The sequence below is a fragment of the Thalassophryne amazonica genome, chromosome 8 (assembly GCF_902500255.1).
Source record: "Thalassophryne amazonica chromosome 8, fThaAma1.1, whole genome shotgun sequence".
NCBI lineage: Eukaryota > Metazoa > Chordata > Actinopteri > Batrachoidiformes > Batrachoididae > Thalassophryne > Thalassophryne amazonica.
In genome coordinates, this window is record NC_047110.1 from 117,743,586 (window position 1) to 117,768,046 (window position 24,461).

The 24,461-nt window shown below is 44.3% G+C and overlaps 1 protein-coding gene across 1 annotated transcript in view; it reads left to right on the plus strand.

Moving 5' to 3' along the window:
- LOC117515001 (laminin subunit beta-1-like) overlaps positions 1-24,461 on the plus strand; it is a 476,107-nt gene that overhangs the window by 230,530 nt on the left and 221,116 nt on the right. Inside the window, exons 34-36 of the mRNA XM_034175563.1 lie at positions 874-1,105; positions 16,116-16,279; positions 22,306-22,530. Coding sequence (XP_034031454.1) covers positions 874-1,105; positions 16,116-16,279; positions 22,306-22,530 — 621 coding nt within the window. The remainder of the gene's footprint in view (positions 1-873; positions 1,106-16,115; positions 16,280-22,305; positions 22,531-24,461) is intronic.

A 24,461-nucleotide genomic window follows, 5' to 3' on the forward strand; every position in this document is an offset into this window, starting at 1 on the left:
GTGGTCACACCAGATACTGACTGGTATCCCCCCCAATAAAACAAAACTGCACCTTTCAGAGTGGCCTTTTATTGTGGGCAGTCTAAGGCACACCTGTGCACTAATCATGGTGTCTAATCAGCATCTTGATATGGCACACCTGTGAGGTGGGATGGATTATCTCAGCAAAGGAGAAGTGCTCACTATCACAGATTTAGACTGGTTTGTGAACAATATTTGAGGGAAATGGTGATATTGTGTATGTGGAAAAAGTTTTAGATCTTTGAGTTCATCTCATACAAAATGGAGCAAAACCAAAAGTGTTGCATTTATATTTTTGTTGAGTGTATTTAAAAATGACATTTCTTAACCTTACTACTTTGTTTGGAAACAGCTACTTTTCTAACTTTGTGACTACTTCTCGTATCAAGCATTGAAGTAAAATCTGCCGTCTCTCACACCTTTTCAGCTGGTTTAAAAACTCTGCTTTTGAAGCTGCTTTTGTGCAGAATTCGTGGCGTGAAACTTGAATGAATGAGCAACTTTTGCATTATCCATCAATCCGGAACATGCAGATTACAAAAACGTGATGTGACAGAGGAAATCTGAGCTCAGATTCGAAATCAGCACCACAAAATGACCCTGAATCAGTTCTCAAAGTCCATGCCATAAATTTTTTTTTTATTTTTGTTGACCAGTGTTATGTTTCCCAGCTGCCTCGGGAACACCCTGGGATCCTCCAAGAAGAGTCCGTGGACTTTGCTGAGGATAGGGAAGTGTGGAATGAGCTGCTTGGTGTACTGTCACCAGAATCCAGATGAGCAGCAGAGAATGAATGAATAATTCATTTATTTAGCATGTTTACAACGATGACTAATGTGTTTGTGCTTCCAGCATGCGAATGTGATCCTCTGGGTTCTGAGAGTCCATTCTGTGATCAGCTGACCGGCCAGTGTGTGTGTGTGTCGGGAGCATATGGGCGTCAGTGTGAGCGCTGCCTGCTGGGTTACTGGGGTTTCCCAACTTGTCGACTTTGCTCCTGTAACGGACACGCTGTGGACTGTGACGCCGTGGATGGCCGCTGCCTGAACTGCTCAGATTACAGCACAGGACTCAGCTGTGAGAGGTAACAAACTGCCTGCTGCTCAAACCCAACACCTAACAGACCAAATCGCACCTGATTCAAACCAAATTGCACCTGATTCAAACCAAATTGCACCTGATTCAAACCAAATTGCACCTGATTCAAACCAAATTGCACCTGATTCAAACCAAATTGCACCTGATTCAAACCAAATTGCACCTGATTCAAACCAAATCGCACCTGATTCAAACCAAATTGCACCTGATTCAAACCAAATCTCACTGACGACGAGAGTTAGACATTTACAAGAGTTAGACAGAATCAGATCACCACGTAAGACTTCTGACAGCACGGTGCACGCACACACACAGACACACACACACACACAGACCACACACACACACACACAGACTATTTTCGTGTGAAATAATAATGGCCATAACGTGCATTACTGCATCTACACATTGGAATACCCCCCCCCCCCCCCCCCATGTGTATTCAGCAGCCCCCTTTTCTTCTTAAAGTTGATTAAATGCCCACCCTAAAATTAAATAAATGTAATATTTTAAAGTTGATTATCTGGCCACATGGCTACAGCTCAGCCTCATGAGGTGTGCAGCCAGTACACACTGTGTGTCCGTCACAAACCCGGGTAAGTGAGTAGGGTTGTGTCAGGAAGGGCATCCAGCATAAAACAAGCCAACATAGCCATGCAGAGTACAAATCATATTTCCACACCAAATTGGTCGAGGCCTAGGTTAACAACGACCGCCACTGGTGCTGTTGCCCAACAAGGTTCCGGAGGAAATTGAGCTACTGCTGAGCAAAGAAGAAGAAAAGGAGAACGTTTTCACAGACAGCAGGAGAAGAGGAAAACTAGAAGGTGGAAGTGAGAAAGAAGATTCCCGGAGTGAGTTAGATGAGGTGGTGGAGAGTGGTGATAGGAGCATGTTGGTGAAGGGAACAGATGTGACGAGGAAGTAATGAGGACACCACCATCTGTATCTGTACTCGGGGTGGGTGGGGCCTAAAGCAGAAGTGGGAGTGGTTTCATCTGATATGGGTGGGACTTAAATCAGTGCATCATTTTAAGTCTGAAATTGATATGGATTGATCAGAAGTTGCAATATTATTGTTTATATTGAAAACTGTTTACAGAGCAGCCTCAGAATTGAGATTCAAATCAATGTTTTTGATCACAAACGTAAGAGAACTATTTACAGAACAAGTTTTTTATGAACTCGGAACATGAATATTCTTAAGTGTATGAATGAACAGCCTCAGAACTGTGTAGTAGGAAATTATGAACTACTACATCTGCATGAACAAGAGTTGTCATGCTCAACACAACTTTCTTTTTGTTATTGTTATTTTTTAAATTTTATGATCAAACTGTGATTTTTTTTCCATTTATTTATTTATTTTTACTGCTTAATGTTCTTGGCTTTTTTTTCCACACAACGTTAAACAATGTTGACTAAGGTGTGTGTGTCTGTGTGCATGTGTGTGTGTGACTGAGTGAGAGAGAGGTTGTTCTAAGACTGTTTATTTTTTAATGATCTGTGTGAACTTGGTGATTCAGGCAAACATCCAGTGATGGCAAACAGGGAAATAATATGTCAGCCTTATTCACTGTATTCTTCTCAAAAGCACCACGTTCAATACGAGCAAAGGTTTCCAACTGACTTTATATCACCAACCAAACTAAGAGCAAACAAACGGTTAAAAAATAAATAAATAAAAACCTGACCAGAGTGGAGGCAGTGACCAACACGACATGAGCTGTTTTCAACTCTGTCTTGTCAAATGCACCGCGTACAATACAAAACAAATTCACCAAGTAACTTTAAATACCATACAAACCAAAATAGAGGTGAACTGAAGAAAACCCAAGGAGCACTGAGAGAGCAACGTGAGGCAGAATCAAACCAAGTACAGAGAGAGATCAGTCCGTGTCTGTGTGTGTGCGAGAGGCTGCAGAGAGACGTGTCTGTGTAGGGAGGGGCGGGTCCTGTGTGTGACTGGCCAATCACAGAGTGTGAAGACAGTCAGTTAGTCAATAGTGGAAGAAAACAGTCACTCCTAATCATGGTAATTGGAAGCAGGTTTCAGCCTATACAAAGGGTGTGGAACACATGGGATCATTTAAAATGTTGATGTGTGCCGATGTGACATATCAACTGGTCAAAAATTGAACATTTCTGTAAAACGCTGTGAATATAGACTTTTTTTGAACCAGCTAAAGTTTCAAATTGAAACTAGGACTGCAAGTAGTCATAGACGGGCCCTCATGTCCCCGCGCCACCACCTACCCGGGCCAGCATGATTTCTGTTCAGGGGCCAACCCTCATCACACATGTGAAGTTTCAAGTCAATCAGACAATGCATGAAGGGGTTATCATGACTTGATGTTCCGTGGTGAAGGGTCAAAATGGCGATGCCATAGTGGCCACACCCTTCAACATAGAGAAAAGCTTTTAATACCGTTTGATCAGAATAGTACATAGAGTTCGTTCAAATATAACGTGTGGAAATCACACCAAAATGACACATTTCAAAATGGCCGACTTCCTGTTTGGAGTACACCAGTGGTGCAAGAGACTTTTTTGTACATCTATGAAAGTCACACATGTGCATTTTTAGAAGTGGAATGAAGTTGATGGGGTTAACTAGTCATCAGTATGGCGAAGGGTCATGGCGGCGTCATAGCGGCCACACGCTTTGACATAGAAAAAAGCTTTTAATAACTTTTGATCAGTATCGTCTCTGGATGATCTGACAGAAATTTGAAGTGCATTGGACAAAATTCAATTTCAATTTTCAATTCAATTTTTTTTTTATATAGCGCCAAATCACAACAAACAGTTGCCCCAAGGCGCTTTATATTGTAAGGCAAGGCCATACAATAATGATGTAAAACCCCAACGGTCAAAACGACCCCTGTGAGCAAGCACTTGGCTACAGTGGGAAGGAAAAACTCCCTTTTAACAGGAAGAAACCTCCAGCAGAACCAGGCTCAGGGAGGGGCAGTCTTCTGCTGGGACTGGTTGGGGCTGAGGGAGAGAACCAGGAAAAAGACATGCTGTGGAGGGGAGCAGAGATCGATCACTAATGATTAAATGCAGAGTGGTGCATACAGAGCAAAAAGAGAAAGAAACAGTGCATCATGGGAACCCCCCAGCAGTCTAAGTCTATAGCAGCATAACCAAGGGATGGTTCAGGGTCACCTGATCCAGCCCTAACTATAAGCTTTAGCAAAAAGGAAAGTTTTAAGCCTAATCTTAAAAGTAGAGAGGGTGTCTGTCTCCCTGATCTGAATTGGGAGCTGGTTCCACAGGAGAGGAGCCTGAAAGCTGAAGGCTCTGCCTCCCATTCTACTCTTACAAACCCTAGGAACTACAAGTAAGCCTGCAGTCTGAGAGCGAAGCGCTCTATTGGGGTGATATGGTACTACGAGGTCCCTAAGATAAGATGGGACCTGATTATTCAAAACCTTATAAGTAAGAAGAAGAATTTTAAATTCTATTCTAGAATTAACAGGAAGCCAATGAAGAGAGGCCAATATGGGTGAGATATGCTCTCTCCTTCAAGTCCCCGTCAGCACTCTAGCTGCAGCATTTTGAATTAACTGAAGGCTTTTTAGGGAACTTTTAGGACAACCTGATAATAATGAATTACAATAGTCCAGCCTAGAGGAAATAAATGCATGAATTAGTTTTTCAGCATCACTCTGAGACAAGACCTTTCTGATTTTAGAGATATTGCGTAAATGCAAAAAAGCAGTCCTACATATTTGTTTAATATGCGCTTTGAATGACATATCCTGATCAAAAATGACTCCAAGATTTCTCACAGTATTACTAGAGGTCAGGGTAATGCCATCCACAGTAAGGATCTGGTTAGACACCATGTTTCTAAGATTTGTGGGGCCAAGTACAATAACTTCAGTTTTATCTGAGTTTAAAAGCAGGAAATTAGAGGTCATCCATGTCTTTATGTCTGTAAGACAATCCTGCAGTTTAGCTAATTGGTGTGTGTCGTCTGGCTTCATGGATAGATAAAGCTGGGTATCATCTGCGTAACAATGAAAATTTAAGCAATACCGTCTAATAATACTGCCTAAGGGAAGCATATATAAAGTGAATAAAATTGGTCCTAGCACAGAACCTTGTGGAACTCCATAATTAACTTAGTCTGTGAAGAAGATTCCCCATTTACATGAACAAATTGTAATCTATTAGACAAATATGATTCAAACCACCGCAGCGCAGAAAGCCCTAGCCAATCACGCCAAAATGACACAAAAATTTAAAATGGCCAACTTCCTTTTTGGAGTAGACCAATGGTGCGAGAGACTTTTTTGTACATCTGTGCAAGTCACACGTGGTCCTAATTTTCTTCTCCCTACGCCAAAAAAAAAAAAATCTATGGGGAGGGGTTTTTGAAAGTTCAAGGGGGCGCTATAGAGGCATTTTGCCCCGCCCATGGGCGACGCCCCTATCACATGTAAGCAGATGTCATTCTTGACCTGTGTATCAATTTTCATGATGATATGACAAAAGTAAAGCCATCAAAAGGAAAAATGTAATTTCATGGCGAAGGATTGATATTCGGCACGGACGCAATTACTCGTAACTTCACGGCAATCATCACGTACATTCACCAACTTGTTCTGCATGTTTTAGAAGTGGAATAAAGTTAATTGGGTTAACTATGTGATCATCAGTACCTGTTAAAGTAAGTAGTAATCCTAACCCTAAGTAAGTTGGGGGGCACTGCTGGCTGCGCTGAGGGGCCTGGCTGTCGGGGGGCCTTGTGCTCTTCCTGGCCCCGGGGTTGGGCCTCGCCTCTTGTCTGGGGGCTGGGCCCCGCCCTCGTGTGGCTCGGTGGTCCCTACCTTGTGCTTTGGATTCAGTTGAGGTGGCTCCATTGCTCCCCGTCCTTGCCACCGCTTGCTCCCTCCCTCGGGGGCTGTGGCCTGGGTGGCGTGGTTGTGGGGCTCCCCCAATTGGTGGACCCATGCCGGCGCCCTGTGTGCTTCCCTCAGGTTTGGGGCGGCTTCCCGTGACCCTGTGGGAGGGGGTGTTGTCAGGGGTGCGTTCCGGCGCCGTCGGGCCGCTCTCCTGTTGGTTTGCTGTGCTGTCTGATGGCTGCGGGGGCTGCCTTTCCTGGCCCCCCCGTGCCCTTCCGCTGCCCCTTTTCTCCTGGCTCCCCCGGGGCCCTGCGTCCTGGACCCACTTCCGTCATCGCTCGCGGCCGACTGCGTGGCTTCTGATGTGCCGGAGTGGTCCATGTCATATGGTAAGGTTCTGTACTCTTGTCTTGGCCCAGCACACCTGTCACAGTAGTGATCGGATATTTAGCTGTGATCTGGGTCTCTGTGTGTGGATGGTCGCTTGTTTTTGTGGCCGTCACCACAATTCGGTTTTCTCAAGAGGATTAACACTCCAGTGTTCTGGATTGGTGTATGGATGCTCACTAATTAGACAACAGACTGTTGCTGTCACTGTTTGTTCATGTGTGGTGGTTTGTTCCGGCATGTTGTATGGTTGGGCTCCGTCTCCTCGGTGTCTCACGTCACAGTTATTGTCTTCACCACTTGTCTTTTGTTCTTGTCTGTCTTTGGGTTGTTTTGGTGGTCGGTCCTTCCTGATAGAAACTGTCGGTTGGCTTCGAGTAGGATGTTGTAGGCTGATAGGGAAGGGCGGATGGGGGTCACACACACACCACATTAACTCACACACTATCAATCAATCAATCAATTTTTTTTTTATATAGCGCCAAATCACAACAAACAGTTGCCCCAAGGCGCTTTATATTGTAAGGCAAGGCCATACAATAATTATGTAAAACCCCAACGGTCAAAACGACCCCCTGTGAGCAAGCACTTGGCTACAGTGGGAAGGAAAAACTCCCTTTTAACAGGAAGAAACCTCCAGCAGAACCAGGCTCAGGGAGGGGCAGTCTTCTGCTGGGACTGGTTGGGGCTGAGGGAGAGAACCAGGAAAAAGACATGCTGTGGAGGGGAGCAGAGATCGATCACTAATGATTAAATGCAGAGTGGTGCATACAGAGCAAAAAGAAAAAGAAACAGTGCATCATGGGAACCCCCCAGCAGTCTACGTCTATAGCAGCATAACTAAGGGATGGTTCAGGGTCACCTGATCCAGCCCTAACTATAAGCTTTAGCAAAAAGGAAAGTTTTAAGCCTAATCTTAAAAGTAGAGAGGGTGTCTGTCTCCCTGATCTGAATTGGGAGCTGGTTCCACAGGAGAGGAGCCTGAAAGCTGAAGGCTCTGCCTCCCATTCTACTCTTACAAACCCTAGGAACTACAAGTAAGCCTGCAGTCTGAGAGCGAAGCGCTCTATTGGGGTAATATGGTACTACGAGGTCCCTAAGATAAGATGGGACCTGATTATTCAAAACCTTATAAGTAAGAAGAAGAATTTTAAATTCTATTCTAGAATTAACAGGAAGCCAATGAAGAGAGGCCAATATGGGTGAGATATGCTCTCTCCTTCTAGTCCCCGTCAGTACTCTAGCTGCAGCATTTTGAATTAACTGAAGGCTTTTAGGGAACTTTTAGGACAACCTGATAATAATGAATTACAATAGTCCAGCCTAGAGGAAATAAATGCATGAATTAGTTTTTCAGCATCACTCTGAGACAAGACCTTTCTGATTTTAGAGATATTGCGTAAATGCAAAAAAGCAGTCCTACATATTTGTTTAATATGCACTTTGAATGACATATCCTGATCAAAAATGACTCCAAGATTTCTCACAGTATTACTAGAGGTCAGGGTAATGCCATCCAGAGTAAGGATCTGGTTAGACACCATGTTTCTAAGATTTGTGGGGCCAAGTACAATAACTTCAGTTTTATCTGAGTTTAAAAGCAGGAAATTAGAGGTCATCCATGTCTTTATGTCTGTAAGACAATCCTGCAGTTTAGCTAATTGGTGTGTGTCCTCTGGCTTCATGGATAGATAAAGCTGGGTATCATCTGCGTAACAATGAAAATTTAAGCAATACCGTCTAATAATACTGCCTAAGGGAAGCATGTATAAAGTGAATAAAATTGGTCCTAGCACAGAACCTTGTGGAACTCCATAATTAACTTTAGTCTGTGAAGAAGATTCCCCATTTACATGAACAAATTGTAATCTATTAGACAAATATGATTCAAACCACCGCAGCGCAGTGCCTTTAATACCTATGGCATGCTCTAATCTCTGTAATAAAATTTTATGGTCAACAGTATCAAAAGCAGCACTGAGATCTAACAGAACAAGCACAGAGATGAGTCCACTGTCCGAGGCCATAAGAAGATCATTTGTAACCTTCACTAATGCTGTTTCTGTACTATGATGAATTCTAAAACCTGACTGAAACTCTTCAAATAGACCATTCCTCTGCAGATGATCAGTTAGCTGTTTTACAACTACCCTTTCAAGAATTTTTGAGAGAAAAGGAAGGTTGGAGATTGGCCTATAATTAGCTAAGATAGCTGGGTCAAGTGATGGCTTTTTAAGTAATGGTTTAATTACTGCACTACATACACTACATACCTTCTGTCTTGCAAGAATAAATTGCATATATGGGTATTAATGTTCATAAATGGTTCCGCCAGTGTGGCATTTACCATCACTATATATGCAGACAGGGGAAAAAAAAAAAAGAAATTAGGGCTTGAAAAGTCAGAAGCATAATAAACAGCGCAATTATAATAGGTTCTCATAGGATGACTTCATCGTCACTCAGGCCCTAATTAAATGTGACACTACATTGTGTTTCCTCAAACCTAAATTTTACATATATATTTGTCTTATATATTGACCTTATACATGCTAAATCTAGATCCAATGTAATATCATATTTTGAGTGATCATTCCTGAGCATCAGCAGTGAGTCACCAATTATCGCCTCATTTCTGCTTCAAGCTGCCTGCAGTCATCATCTATCTGAAGCTTTTCTGCAACAATCATTTCCACATAAATTCAGCATTATTTCAAAATGAAAGACGGGGAAAGAGATCAGAGCGCCACAGCAGCACGTCTGAGATCTGGCGTGCTGCTGCACCTATGTCAGTTTGGAGCTCCAATAGTGAGTCACTGATTATCACCTTGTTTCTGCTTAAAAACTGACATTAGTGACAGGTAGGTTGGTCAAAAACAGTTGGACACAAATGCAAGGCTCAAACAAACAGCTCTGGTTAGTAAAGGGCTTTACTGGTGTGGATAGCAGAGGTCGGAACACGTCCAAAAAACACTGCAGCACAAAAACATCAGGCTATAGGCGTAGTCGATCAAATGGGCAGGAGGTCAGGAACACGAGGCGGGCAGGACTATGGAACACGAAACACGAAACAAGAGCTGGAGAGAAGGCACAAAGTGCACCAATCTGGCGAGGAACTACTGCACCCAGTGAACCTTATATAACCTAGGTGATGAGCAGCAAATCTGGAAGCTGTCACAGGTGTGCATGGAAAGCACCAGAACCAGGGCGTGGCCAGAGAGAGAAAGAGAGAGGCCCACCACCAAGAACCCAGGAACAGACAAGAGAGGTAGAGGAAGACAGAGCCAAGCAGGAAAATCTAGCAAGAGAATAAACACACAGAAAATCAATGAATCAGAAAAAAGAAAATAACAAAACGGGCTAAAAAATAAAACCAAAAACCAGACACAAATTCAAACCCTGGCAGTACCTCATCCCCACACCCTCATCTATGGCTGACTCCTGACAGCACTGGAATGGACTGGTTTGATATGACTGACATAAAACGTTGGGTGAATGCACATGGACCTGGGGAGATGGAGACTAACAGAAACAGGGTTGATAATTTTGGAAACCGGAAAGGTACTACCGAACCTGGTAGCCAATTTATTGGGCAGTCCTCTCAGGGTAAGGTGGCGCATAGAGAGCCAAACTTTCTGACTGTAAGTGTATGATGGCACAGTGGACCTCCTATGGTCGGCAGCAGTTTTGTAGGTCACCGTGGAACATAACAATGCGTTCCTGGCCCACATCCAGGTTCCTTGACAACGGAGAATCAGGTTCAGAGCTGAGGGAACAGAGGAGTTGAGATTAATAGGAGGAAACAAAGAAGGTCGATGACTGTAAACTACATGGAAAGGAGAATAACCAGAGGAAGCTGAGGGTAAACCGTTATGAGCAAGCTCAATCCAATTGAGTTTTGCTGACCATGATGCTGGGTGTTGTGATGCGAGAACCCGGAGACCCTTCTCTAGCTCCTGATTAAGCTGTTTCGTTTGCCCATTGGCCTGTGGACGGTAGTCCGAGGTTAAACTTGACGTGACCCCGAGGAGATGGCAGAACTCCCTTCAAAAATTAGACAAACTGTGGCCCATGATCAGAAACAATGTCATGAGGTAACCCGTGTAATTTGAAAACTTGTGACAGCATCACTTTGGCCGTTTCTTTAGCAATTGGAAGGTTTGGAATGAAATGAACCATTGTAGACAGCCGGTCAACAACGGTTAAAACCACAGTATGGCCCTTAGAGGGCAGAAAACTGGTAACAGAGTCTAAGGAGATGTGAGTCCACAGGTGAGTAGGTACAGAAAGCAGCCATAAAGTGTCTGCAGGCGGGCGGTTGGACGAGTTATGCATCACACAAACATGGCAGGCTGTTATGGTTAGAGGTTCGGGTGGGACCGAAACATTGCAGGCAATGGACCCAAATGCAGGGAGCTGGACACGGAGAAGAGTACAAAGGAAAATATATTTATTTATAATAAATAAAGTAAAGGTACTGCGCTGGGATGCTTGCAGTGTGGTGAGATGGTCCGCCTCCTGGTGGTGAAATGAGGGAGCTACAGGATCCCGAGCCAGTCTTAAAGGATCAACTAAGGTTTCAGGGTTCAGGACCAGGTGGAATGCTTGCCTCCGAGACCAGAAACTATGGGGAATAAAGACACACAGGGTGAGTGAATGTACTCATAATGCTGGGGCCTCAAAACAATCACAGTTCATAAAACGTTTAACACAGGTTGTTTCAGAGGTTAGGAAATAAAGTTTGTTTCTTAGGAAATAAAGTTCTCTGTTCAGGAATTGTTCATACTTCATAAGTTGTATCCAGAGGTCAGAGGTCAAGTGCTGCGTGTTGTAACACAGTTCCAATTAAGCAGGACTTACTACAGCTGGGTTCTCAATTGTTTGATATCAGAATTCATACAGTTCTTAAGAAGAGCTCTTGGAACAGTTCTTTATCATAGCACAGTCACAAACAGGGGTGAGTGAGAACGGGATCTCACTGAGACGAGGAGTAACTTAACTGGCATGTAGTTGAGGCGCGCTCTGCACAAAGAACCGAGGAGTTCCAAAGGGACGTTGCTGTGCAGGTAGTTAGAGCCAGGATCCAAGTCCGCTTGAGAGCCGTACCTGAATCTTCTGGAACATCAGGAAAAGACAGTTCGCTGTAATACGGAAATTAGAGGGGAGGTCAGATTATCTGAGCTTTTGCTGCGGGACGTTTCGGCGTCTTAAGCGCACAGCTGGAAGAAGCAGTCAAGGTCACAGGGTGGCATTCAGGTTTGATCCTCTTGGAGACTGCCTGGATCATGGAAAGTGGCTCTGGAAGCTGACGAAGTAAAACGAGGCAAGCAAGGCAACAGACAAACACGGCACACAACTGTCTGGCAATACAATGAACAGAAAGTCAGGGCTTAAATAGTCTATCAATAATCAGTCACTCATCTGATTCAGGTGTGAAACAAAACTGAGGGCACCATCTAGTGGAGAAACTAACACATGGCACTGGTAAAAGAAAAAAAAACAGAGTTAAAACCAGGCTCGGTGGGAAATCCTGACACAGGCATTAAGTAACATCTTTGTATAACCCTGGCCACCAGAATCTTTGCTGCACAACGAACATGGTCGTTTTAATGCCTGGATGACAAGAAAATCAACTATCATGGCACCAGCGAATCACGTCCCCCCTGAGGGCTACAGGAACAAAGAGTTTGCCCTGCAGGCAAGCAGCAGGAACTGACGCTTCACCCAAAGACGATTTGACACTTGACTCTATATCCCAGGTTAATGCAGACACAAAGCAAGACGCTGGTAAAATAATTTCCGGATCGGCTGGCGCGTCAACCAGGTCCCCCTGACGAGGCAAAGCATCTAGCTTACCGTTTTTGGTGCCTGGTTGGTAAGACAGCACAAAATTAAAACAGCTGAAGAATATGGCCCATCTGGCTTGGCAGGAATTAAGGCATTTCATGGTGCGTAATACGCTAGGATCTTGTGGTCAGTGGAGACCAGGAATGGAATTTGTGCCTCTCTAACCAGTGCCGCCCCTCATCCAAGGCCACTTTAACCGCCAATAGCTCGTGGTCGCCAATGCTGTAATTACACTTAGCAGTGCCGTGTTGAACGCCGGGAATGAAGCACAGGACGGTGACTGACGCTCCCATTCGGCAGTGGCCCAGGCAGCGGCTCGTCCGGTCAGATGAGTTATTATGTAGGCTATTTTTGTTCTGTCAGTAGGGAACATAGGAGACAATCAATTCAAAATGCAGTTCACACTGAGTGATAAATGGCCTGACGTCCCCTGATTCGCCTGAGAAGTGTTCTGGGCGAGATAACTGGTTGCCAGCGAGGTGGCTGGTGGCCAAGGCGGGGGGTTAGCACTCCCAGTGGCCACGTCCGACGTATCCTGTGGATCAAGACGGGACAGAATCCAGCTCATCTGTGCGCTCACGGACGACATAAACTCGTCCTGGTGTTTAGCAAGCTCGATAAACCCGGCGCTGAGCGTAGAGAGCTTGTCTTCCTGCTGAGCAACCCGCTGGCTGTGGTGGCGCACCGCCAACTGGAACAGATCGGAGCCCGCTGTGTCTATCGTAGGCCAGATTGATCTGACAGGCGAGTGTAGGAGGACACAAATGCGAGGCTCACACAGGCAGCTCTTGTTACAGAACGGTTTTAATGTGGTAAGCAAGGGTCGATACACGGATAGGCAGTCCAAAAGGCTCAGCAGCAGTACAATGATCATAAGGCTTAGTCGAGGTTGGGACAGACATGAGGTCAAAAACACAATGAAGAAGGCAGGACTAGAGATCACGAAGGCAAGAACTGGATAGAAGGCACAGGGCGCATCAATCTGGCGAGGAACAAACACAGACAGTGAGCATATATACCCCCAGAAGCCAATGAGCAAATCCAGGACAGGTGTGCAAGGAAGGAACCAGAAACAGGGTGTGGCCAGAGACAGAGAGCGAGACAGCAACAGACACACCCCAACCAGAAAAGGAACACAAAGCAAAGCATGCATGAACAAAAGGAAGATAACCAAACTGACCAAAAACAAAACAGAAAACCAACCCCACCGTCAGTCCCTGACAACAGCGGTCAGGTTTTTGGACAAAAAAGCGCACAGATGCAGCCTGTTGTCTGAAGGATTTCTCTGCGATAGTACCACTCCCTCACCACCGCTACGTTTTCCAGATCCATTTTAACCCTTCCATGATTACAAATCCAAGGAAGGACAATGTAGGTCGATGGAACTTGCACTTCTCATCTTTTACAAAGAAGTCATTTTGCAGTAAAGTTTGCAGAACGGTGTGTACATGCCGGGAGTGAGTTGCAAGATTGGGGAAAAAGATTAGGATGTCATCTAAGTACACAAATACAAACTTATTAATTTACTCCTGCAACACATCATTAACTAAATTCTGGAACACGGCAGGTGCGTTTGTGAGTCTGAATGGCATGGCTAAATATTCGTAATGCCCTGTAGGCGTATTAAAGGCTGTTTTCCATTCATCTCCCTGTCTTATCCAGACTAAGTGATAAGCGTTACGTAGGTCGAGTTTAGTAAATATCTTGACTCCTTCCAACAACTCAAAAGCAGAAGAGATGAGTGGCAGCGGATAACGGTTCTTAACAGTGATGTTGTTTAAGCTGCGGTAATCTATGCAGGGGCGGAGAGACTTATCCTTCTTTTCCCCGAAAAAGAACTCCGCCCCTGCGAGCAATGACAATGGTCTGACCAAACCGTCTGCTAACGACTCTTGGATGTATTCATTCATAGCACTGCATTCAGGGCCTGACAGAGAAAAGAGTTTTCCCCGAGGCGAACTCGCTCCAGGGAGGAGCTCGATGGTACAATTGTATTCATGATGGGGTGGTAAAGATTTAGCTTTAGCTTTGCTGAATGTGGGTGCGAGGTCCTGGTAACACATCGGTACCCCTACAAAGTCCGGGTTAGAACCCAGGGGAGTGCATTCTGATTTAGAAAAACAAGCATTAGTACAAGCCAGGGCCCAGGAAGTAATTTCTCCCTCTATCCAATCAAAGTTGAGCCCATGACGTTGTAACCAGGGGTGCCCCAGAATAGTTGGGTGAGTCATATTATCAAACACGTGGAAGCTTATGGCTTCTGAATGAGTCCCGGAAGCCAGCACGATGAGCTCATCAAGGTTCACTGGGAGGTTGACGGCAACGAGTTGGTCCTGGACAGTGTCTGACAGCCCCTGGAAGGAAACGTCAAGGAGTGCGGCTGGGTTCCATTCGCTTTTAGCTGCCAGGATCCGTAAGTCTCTAGCATAGTCAGCAACTCGGTGGCTGCCTGCTTGAGCCTCATGAGGGAACGTGCAGCTTCGTGTCCCAGTGAAGTATGGTGAAACACCTGTTGGAGTGCTATTGTGAAGGCAGGAAGTGAAGCACAGGTGGCGGATTGTCGACCCTATTCTGCCGTAGCCCACACTGCAGCTCGGCCGGTCAGGTTAGTTGCCATGAACATTATCTTCGCCCAGTCGGACGGAAACATTGATGGCATAAGTTTGTAGTGCAACTCACATTGTGTGATAAATGGTCTGACATCACCAGCCTTACCAGAAAAGCGTTCTAGTTGTGACAACAGGTTGCAGACCACAGGTGCAGGTATGGAAGCAGGTGAGGCTGCTGACAGCCCCAGTGGAGGTACACTGGAATTACTGGTAGCCATGTCCAACATAGCCGTGCAAGCTGCTGACTATGATAGCGTACCACCAGCTGGAGCGGGTCTGAGCCTGCTGTTTCCATTGTTGACCAGATTGATCTGACACGCAGGTTGGTCAAAAATGGTTGGACACAAATGCAAGGCTCAAACAAATAGCTCTGGTTAGTTAAAGGCTTTACTGGTGTGGATAGCAGAGATCGGAACACAAGTAGGCAGTCCAAAAAACACAACAGTACAGAAACATCAGGCTATAGGCGTGGTCGATCAAATGGGCAAGAGGTCAGGAACACAACAAGGCAGGCAGGACTATGGAACACGAGAAACAGCTGGAGAGAAGGCACAAAGCACATCAATCTGGCGAGGAACTAGTGCACCAAGTGAGTTTATGTAACCCCAGGGTATGATCTGCAAATTAGGAACAGGTGTGCATGGAAAGCACCAGAACCAGGGCGTGGCCAGAGAGAGAAAGAGAGACGCCCACCACCAAGAATCCAGGGACAGACAAGAAAGATGGAGACAGACAGAGCCAAGCAGAAAACCCAGCAAGAGAATAAACACACAGAAAAACAATGAATCAGAAAAAAGAAAATAACAAGTATTAAACTTACTTTGACACCCACACATTCCCAAATACTAGTGTTGAAATTTACATGGATCTGATCTGTTCCAGCTGAGCTGAGACGTGTTCAGCGCTGCACGAATCAACAATCCATTACACACACACACACTCTCTCTCTCTCATTATTATTATTATTATTATTATTATTATTATTATTATCATCGTTGACAGGATTCCAAAAAAGTTCTCCACCACGCGACGCGGATGTTACGTCTGTGGATGTAAATGATTTCTGATTCTATGAGCGAGTGGTTTCATCAGCCAGTAGTTCTGAAAGCAAATGGATCATCATCTTGTTTCTTGACAAGACTCATTGAGCACCAGTGCACGCTGCCCACTGATTTGCCCTAATCTAAACTGGCGACCGCACCTCCTTGTCGGGACACGTCTCAGTGCAACTGTAGGCTGTAGTTCTCATATTAACCTTTGTGTGGACAACTCACACTCTCATTTTTGCCCTGCTTAGGTGCCTGGATGGTTACTATGGAGATCCAGTGTTGGGGTCAGGTGACCACTGCCGTCCATGTATGTGTCCTGAAGGCCCCACCAGCCTGCGCCAGTTTGCTGCAAGTTGTTATCATGATGATGAATCCCAGAGTATCATTTGTGCCTGCAGCCCAGGATACAGAGGTAAAACAGAACTTCATCTTACCAACATATGAGATTCAAGGAAGAGGACAGTTAACGATCTTCACACACACCAAACTGAAAGATGCCATCTCCAGGCTGACCTGTCTACCGAGCTCACAGGTCTGCGGCAGGACTATACTCATAATGGGTGGTGCAGGAGTTCAGAGACTGTTGGGTGCTTTTATTTGGGTCTAGTGGTTGAATATTGGGCTTGAGAGCAGAGGAACCTCAGTTCAAATCCCAGCCTGACTGGAAAATCACTAAGGGCCCTTGGGCAAGGTCCTTAATCCCATAGTTGCTCTCGGTGTGTAGTGAGCACCTTGTATGGCAGCTGCCTGACATCGGGGTGAATGCGAGGCATTATTATAAAGCGCTTTGAGTGTCTGATGCAGATGGAAAAGCGCTACATTAATGCAGTCCATTTTATGTGCAAAGGAGAGCTTTCCATTGGACCCAAAGCTAATGTTAAATTAGCTTTAAAGAGGTTCCACAGTTGTCGCTCACAGTTTCAGCAGCATGCCACCACAGGGGTGAACACACTACATCATCTCTTCACTAATGTGAATGTAAAAAAGTGAGGTGGGCTTCATAAATAATTGGCAAAGCTTCTGGGGAAAACCTGGTCTTGTTAGGAGAGACGGCATCCATCCCACTTTGGATAGAGCAGCTCTCATCTCTAGAAATCTGGCCAATTTTCTTAAACCCTCCAAACCGTGACTATCCAGGGTTGGGACCAGGAAGCAGAGTTGTAGTCTTACACACCTCTCTGCAGCTTCTCTCCCCCTGCCATCCCCTCATTACCCCATCCCCGTAGAGACGGTGCCTGCTCCCAGACTACCAATAACCAGCAAAAATCTATTTAAGCATAAAAATTCAAAAAGAAAAAATAATATAGCACCTTCAACTGCACCACAGACTAAAACAGTTAAATGTGGTCTATTAAACATTAGGTCTCTCTCTTCTAAGTCCCTGTTAGTAAATTATATAATAATTGATCAACATATTGATTTATTCTGCCTTACAGAAACCTGGTTACAGCAGGATGAATATGTTAGTTTAAATGAGTCAACACCCCCGAGTCACACTAACTGCCAGAACGCTCATAGCACGGGCCGAGGGGGAGGATTAGCAGCAATCTTCCATTCCAGCTTATTAATTAATCCAAAACCCAGACAGAGCTTTAATTCATTTCAAAGCTTGACTCTTAGTCTTGTCCATCCAAATTGGAAGTCCCAAACACCAGTTTTATTTGTTGTTATCCTCCTGGTCGTTACTGTGAGTTTCTCTGTGAATTTTCAGACCTTTTGTCTGACTGAGTGCTTAGCTCAGATAAGATAATTATAGTGGGCGATTTTAACATCCACACAGATGCTGAGAATGACAGCCTCAACACTGCATTTAATCTATTATTAGATTCAGCTGGCTTCGCTCAAAATGTAAATGAATCCACCCACCACTTTAACCATACTTTAGATCTTGTTTTGACTTATGGTATGGAAATTGAAGACTTAACAGTATTCCCTGAAAACTCCCTTCTGTCTGATAATTTCTTAGTAACATTTACATTTACTCTGATGGACTACCCAGCAGTGGGGAATAAGTTTCATTACACTAGAAGTCTTTCAGAAAGCGCTGTAACTAGGTTTAAGGATATGATTCCTTCTTTATGTTCTCTAATGCCATATACCAACACAGTGCAGAGTAGCTACCTAAACTCTGTAAGTGAGATAGAGTATCTCGTCAATAGTTTTACATCCTTATTGAGCACAACTTTGGATGCTGTAGCTCCTCTGAAAAAGAGAGCCTTAAATCAGAAGTGCCTGACTCTGTGGTATAACTCACAAACTCGCAGCTTAAAGCAGATAACCCGTAAGATGTAGAGGAAATGGCGTCTCACTAATTTAGAAGATCTTCATTTAGCCTGGAAAAAGAGTCTGTTGCTCTATAAAAAAGCCCTCTGTAAAGCTAGGACATCTTACTACTCATCACTAATTGAAGAAAATAAGAACAACTCCAGGTTACTTTTCAGCACTGTAGCCAGGCTGACAAAGAGTCAGAGCTCTATTGAGCCGAGTATTCCTTTAACTTTAACTAGTAATGACTTCATGACTTTCTTTGCTAATAAAATTTTAACTATTACAGAAAAAATTATTCATAATCATCCCAAAGACATATCTTTATGTTCGGCTGCCTTCAGTAATGCTGGTATTTGGCTAGACTCTTTCTCTCTGTCATGCCCCGCCCAGTTCCAGGCTTCAGTCCTTATTTCCCATCTTTATTTGGTTCTGCTCCTTTTGCCCCAGCCTTGTTTTATTAATTGCCATTTTCATCATGTGTTTATTCTATGTTCTATTTTTGCCTTTGGCACATTCTTCTTTGTTACTTTTATACTTCAGCCATGTTCCAGTTCCGTTCTAGTTTTGTTCTGTCAGTCTGTGTTTTCATGGTTTATCAATTAGTTATTTTTTGCTGTTCTCATTTCTGTAATATGTCGTACTGTGATGCCAGGTTTTGTTTTGTTATCACTTAGTTTCTGTTTTTCTCATAGTTTTTGTCTGTCTGTTCCACTTTAGTTTTGTCATAGTATTTAATTTCCTTTTATTCTGTTTATCATCTTCTGGTTTGCTTTTGAGTCCTGTTCAAGTTTAGATTCGTGTTCATGTTTTTCTTGTATGATCTTTAGTTGTCTTGTCTGTAATTCTCTTCACTGCTCACTTGCACCTGTCTGTCTCATCCTGTCCTCATCTGCTCCGTGTCTGCACTCTTCTCAGTTCTCACGTGTTCACACCCAGTTTCATTGTTATCACTGTCTTCTTCTGATCACGGCACTCTCTGCACCTGCACTTTCTCATCACTGTTGGCCACGCCCCATTTGTCTGTCATTTCCTTGCCCATTTGTCACTGCCTTCTTGCATCTCTTTTCTCTCTTAGTTTACACCTGACCACGCCCCCTTCCAGGCCCGTCCTCCACCACGTGCACCTCATTATCCTATATTTAAACTGCTTCAGTTCACTTCCTCCCTGCTCGTTTGTTGATTCACTCACTTACCAGCACTTTGTCTCAGTCCTGTTTTGCCAAGCCGTGTTTTTTGATTCTGCTCTGTGTACTGGATCCTGCTTTTTGTCTCAGCCCTGATAACTCTGTTTGCTCGTGTACTGACCCTGCTTGTTTTTGACCACGTCCTCTGTCTTGTCCCTGCCCGGTACTTTTGCTCCACGGACTGCCTTCCTGTTACTGAACCCAGGCCTGAACTAAACCATCCTTTACTCATCCGTCCTGTTGTGAGCCTGCATTTGTGTCCAACCTCTGTCTGAGCCTCGCCTCCGCTCAGTCCTGTCACTCTCCGATTGTTCTGTCTGAGTTATTTTCATTAGATACTTCATCCAAACCATCAACATGTTTATTAGACCCCATTCCTACCAGGCTGCTCAAGGAAGCCCTACCATTATTTAATGCTTCGATCTTAAATATGATCAATCTATCTTTGTTAGTTGGCTATGTACCACAGGCCTTTAAGGTGGCAGTAATTAAACCAGTACTTAAAAAGCCATCACTTGACCCAGCTATCTTAGCTAATTATAGGCCAATCTCCAACCTTCCTTTTCTCTCAGAAATTCTTGAAAGGGTAGTTGTAAAACAGCTAACTGATCATCTGCAGAGGAATGGTCTATTTGAAGAGTTTCAGTCAGGGTTTAGAATTCATCATAGTACAGAAACAGCATTAGTGAAGGTTACAAATGATCTTCTTATGGCCTCGGACAGTGGACTCATCTCTGTGCTTGTTCTGTTAGACCTCAGTGCTGCTTTTGATACTGTTGACCATAAAATTTTATTACAGAGATTAGAGCATGCCATAGGTATTAAAGGCACTGCGCTGCGGTGGTTTGAATCATATTTATCTAATAGATTACAATTTGTTCATGTAAATGGGGAATCTTCTTCAAAGACTAAAGTTAATTATGGAGTTCCACAAGGTTCTGTGCTAGGACCAATTTTATTCACTTTATACATGCTTCCCTTAGGCAGTATTATTAGACGGCATTGCTTAAATTTTCATTGTTACGCAGATGATACCCAGCTTTATCTATCCATGAAGCCAGAGGACACACACCAATTAGCTAAACTGCAGGATTGTCTTACAGACATAAAGACATGGATGACCTCTAATTTCCTGCTTTTAAACTCAGATAAAACTGAAGTTATTGTACTTGGCCCCACAAATCTTAGAAACATGGTGTCTAACCAGATCCTTACTCTGGATGGCATTACCCTGACCTCTAGTAATACTGTGAGAAATCTTGGAGTCATTTTTGATCAGGATATGTCATTCAAAGCGCATATTAAACAAATATGTAGGACTGCTTTTTTGCATTTGCGCAATATCTCTAAAATTAGAAAGGTCTTGTCTCAGAGTGATGCTGAAAAACTAATTCATGCATTTATTTCCTCTAGGCTGGACTATTGTAATTCATTATTATCAGGTTGTCCTAAAAGTTCTCTGAAAAGCCTTCAGTTAATTCAAAATGCTGCAGCTAGAGTACTGACAGGGACTAGAAGGAGAGAGCATATCTCACCCATATTGGCCTCTCTTCATTGGCTTCCTGTTAATTCTAGAATAGAATTTAGCTTTCAGGCTCCTCTCCTGTGGAACCAGCTCCCAATTCGGATCAGGGAGACAGACTTTTAAGATTAGGCTTAAAACTTTCCTTTTTGCTAAAGCGTATAGTTAGGGCTGTATCAGGTGACCCTGAACCATCCCTTAGTTATGCTGCTATAGACTTAGACTGCTGGGGGGTTCCCATGATGCACTGTTTCTTTCTCTTTTTGCTCTGTATGCACCACTCTGCATTTAATCATTAGTGATTGATCTCTGCTCCCCTCCACAGCATGTCTTTTTCCTGGTTCTCTCCCTCAGCCCCAACCAGTCCCAGCAGAAGTCTGCCCCTCCCTGAGCCTGGTTCTGCTGGAGGTTTCTTCCTGTTAAAAGGGAGTTTTTCCTTCCCACTGTAGCCAAGTGCTTGCTCACAGGGGGTCGTTTTGACCGTTGGGGTTTTACATAATTATTGTATGGCCTTGCCTTACAATATAAAGCGCCTTGGGGCAACTGTTTGTTGTGATTTGGCGCTATATAAAAAAATTGATTTGATTTGATTTAATGTAGCCAACAGAGCCATCCCTTGTCCACACACTGGACAATCAGGTCTTAGTTCTGACACACAGACCTCTCACCAGACGTATGTGGCCTGCACTAAAAACTGGTACTGTGTGGCCAGATGGAGCCATCTCCAAACTACAGCTTCACATATACAGACTGGACCATATTTGCACAATCCGATACGGGCCAGTGACACCCTCGAACTACAACTCTTTTGGACTATATTAACTTCTACATGAGCAGTGTCACATTAAAGAAAAAAATACACACCTTTCCAAATCATAAAGTTTGAGACAGTCTGCCATCTGCACCACCAGTGAAGCTCTACCTTCAAGGCTGATGCCATGGCAGTGTGCAGCAAAATGTGTTCAGGAAGCCAGAAGTGACAAAGCAAGCGGCTGCAGGAACACTTCAACGTCACCTCAGAAACACTGACGTGCCAGCTGTCAAGCTCTCACTTGGTCCTGGAGATAAACCATCACTCACTCTGAGCACTGCTGAGGTCGGGGCCTCACTTCGACAGTCAGCAGGATCTGAGGGCATTCCTGGATTAGTCCTCAGGTCACGTGCCGAAGAACTAAGCGAGGTCGTCAGACATTTTCAATGAACTCCGCCCCTCTCCACGACACTCACATGTCTAAAAACAAGAATCATGATTCCAATTGCCAAACAGTCCATGGTTCCAATGCTAAATGACTACAGGTCTGTTGCTTTAATGCCTCTAGTCATGAAGTGCTTTGACAAACTGACCTATCAAAAAATATCAAAAACTTTGAATATTTTGATGAAAACACTTCTGCCTGCTTGTGGGACTGATGCTTTGTTGTTTTGTGTCTTTAAATGCACATCTCTCTCACCTGACCTCTCCAGGTGCTCACTGTGATGAGTGTTCCTCCGGTTACTATGGAAACCCAGGTGAGATTGGGGGGCTGTGTCAGCCATGCCAGTGTAACAACAATATCGACAAGATGGATCCAGCTTCCTGTGACCCCAAAACTGGCGAATGTTTACGCTGTCTCTACCACAGCGAAGGCACTGCCTGCCAACACTGCAAGTTGGGTTACTATGGCAATGCCCTGTTGCAGGACTGCAGGAGTGAGTATGCTGGATTGACTGGTTAAACATCAGGAACAATGGAATATTCTATCTGTTATTTCATATCAGTACTCAGGGTGCTGTCCCACTTGGATAGCACCACTTGTTGGAGAATAGACGGTGATGCAAATTTGCAACCAAGCAAGCGAATGAGCCGCAAATGGCAGTTGGTCTCTTACAGAATTAGTACTAAGTGCACATTGGCCCATCTAGCCGGAATGTTTGCCAAATGTCAGCAGAAGATATCTGCATACATATCACGAGTGCCATTCAAATGCCACACAATACGCTCACAGATGCAGTGAGCTGCTGATTTGCGCAAGAATGTTATGTAGCACTTTCACAGATGTCTAACACCAGTCACAGCTGAAATGATGACACGTTAGCATACCAAGTCTTCAGCTGGTGTTATCCTGCTATTATGTGAATAGACACTGTGGAAATTCCCTCGACTGTAGTCAGTAAGGAACAGCCCAGTAAATAATAAAACAAAATACAATTAATCATAAAATAACAATAAATAAATAATGAAGAATAATAAATGATAATAATAAAGCCTAGTGTGACTCCATGGAAGAAAAAATACAACAAGAAGAAAACTGTGAATAGGGTTCTCACCTACTTGTAGACTGATGTCACATAGGATGAAATATGTAATGTCCAGTTGTCCACGCCATCAAAGAGATCCTGGCTGCCACTGTCACGCACAGGATCGTGCACAGCCACCAGCCGCAGAATGAAATATGTAACGTCCAGTGGGAAGAGCTCCTGGCTGTCACTGTCATGCATGTCATGTGTGACATGCTGCTGTGGACAGATGTCCTCCTCGTCTCTTGGGAATGACTCATTTTTGTCCACTGCTGTGCTGAAGCCCACCTCTGTATATGTGGACTCTTACTGTGGTTCTCTATATAGAAATGAAAGATAATCCCACCTGGCATGGACCATGTATGCACACAGGTTGAGCATTGAGCCACAGCTGCTGGACTCCCTTAGCCACTTCCAGAAGTGCTGTCTCTCTCTGATCTTCTCCACTATTTTGCCATGCTCCCAGGTCAGCTTGTGCATGTCTCTCACGGGGGAATGTCAGAGCCTTAATTTTGTCTCCAATCCCTCACAATGTAGTTTCAGCCGTTACCCCTTCCAAAGTTCTCTCATGATTGTTGCACATTATGAGTTACGCAGACAACATTCAGGGGGCTTCCTGACACCCAGGATGGTTTTGCTAGTGTGTGGCCTGTGTGACAAGGACCCTCCTCACCACTGCCAGCTTTGAAATGTTCAAAATCCAGGCACGAGTGCAGCTCAAGCGTGGGAATTGCAACACCCAGTCTAGTGTTGGGCTTTAGTCCAGAAGATCATGGGTTCAAATCCCCGCCTGACTGGAAAATCACTAAGGGCCCTTGGGCAAGGCCTTTAATCCCCTATTGCTCCCGGTGTGTAGTGAGCGCCTTGTGTGGCAGCACCCTGACATCGGGGTGAATGGTAAAGCGCTTTGAGCGTCTGATGCAGATGGAAAAGCGTGATATAAATGCAGTCCATTTACCCAGTGAATGTTGCACATAATCAAGCAGTTTCCCTTGATATTGCTGTTTGCATACTGTTGAAACTCTGAGATAATCACAGTCAGTCATAAGCTGTCTGGGGGGCTGCAGTCAATGAAGATTTATTTGGTTTGATCAGAACTGGCTGTAATTTCCAGAGAAACGTCAGATTTTTTGGTGTAAAATCTCGTTGAAGGCTGTAGTGGATGACACAACACTCCCCATTGACAGCACACCAATTAGATTTAGTTTCCACCCCCCAGCCCAGTACCCATTACTTGTCCAAGGACACAGACAGGTCAAGTGATGGAGAATTTAACCAAAGTCTACCTAAATGGTTGCCAAACTCCTAAAACCTTGGATGACATTTCAAAAATAATGAAAATA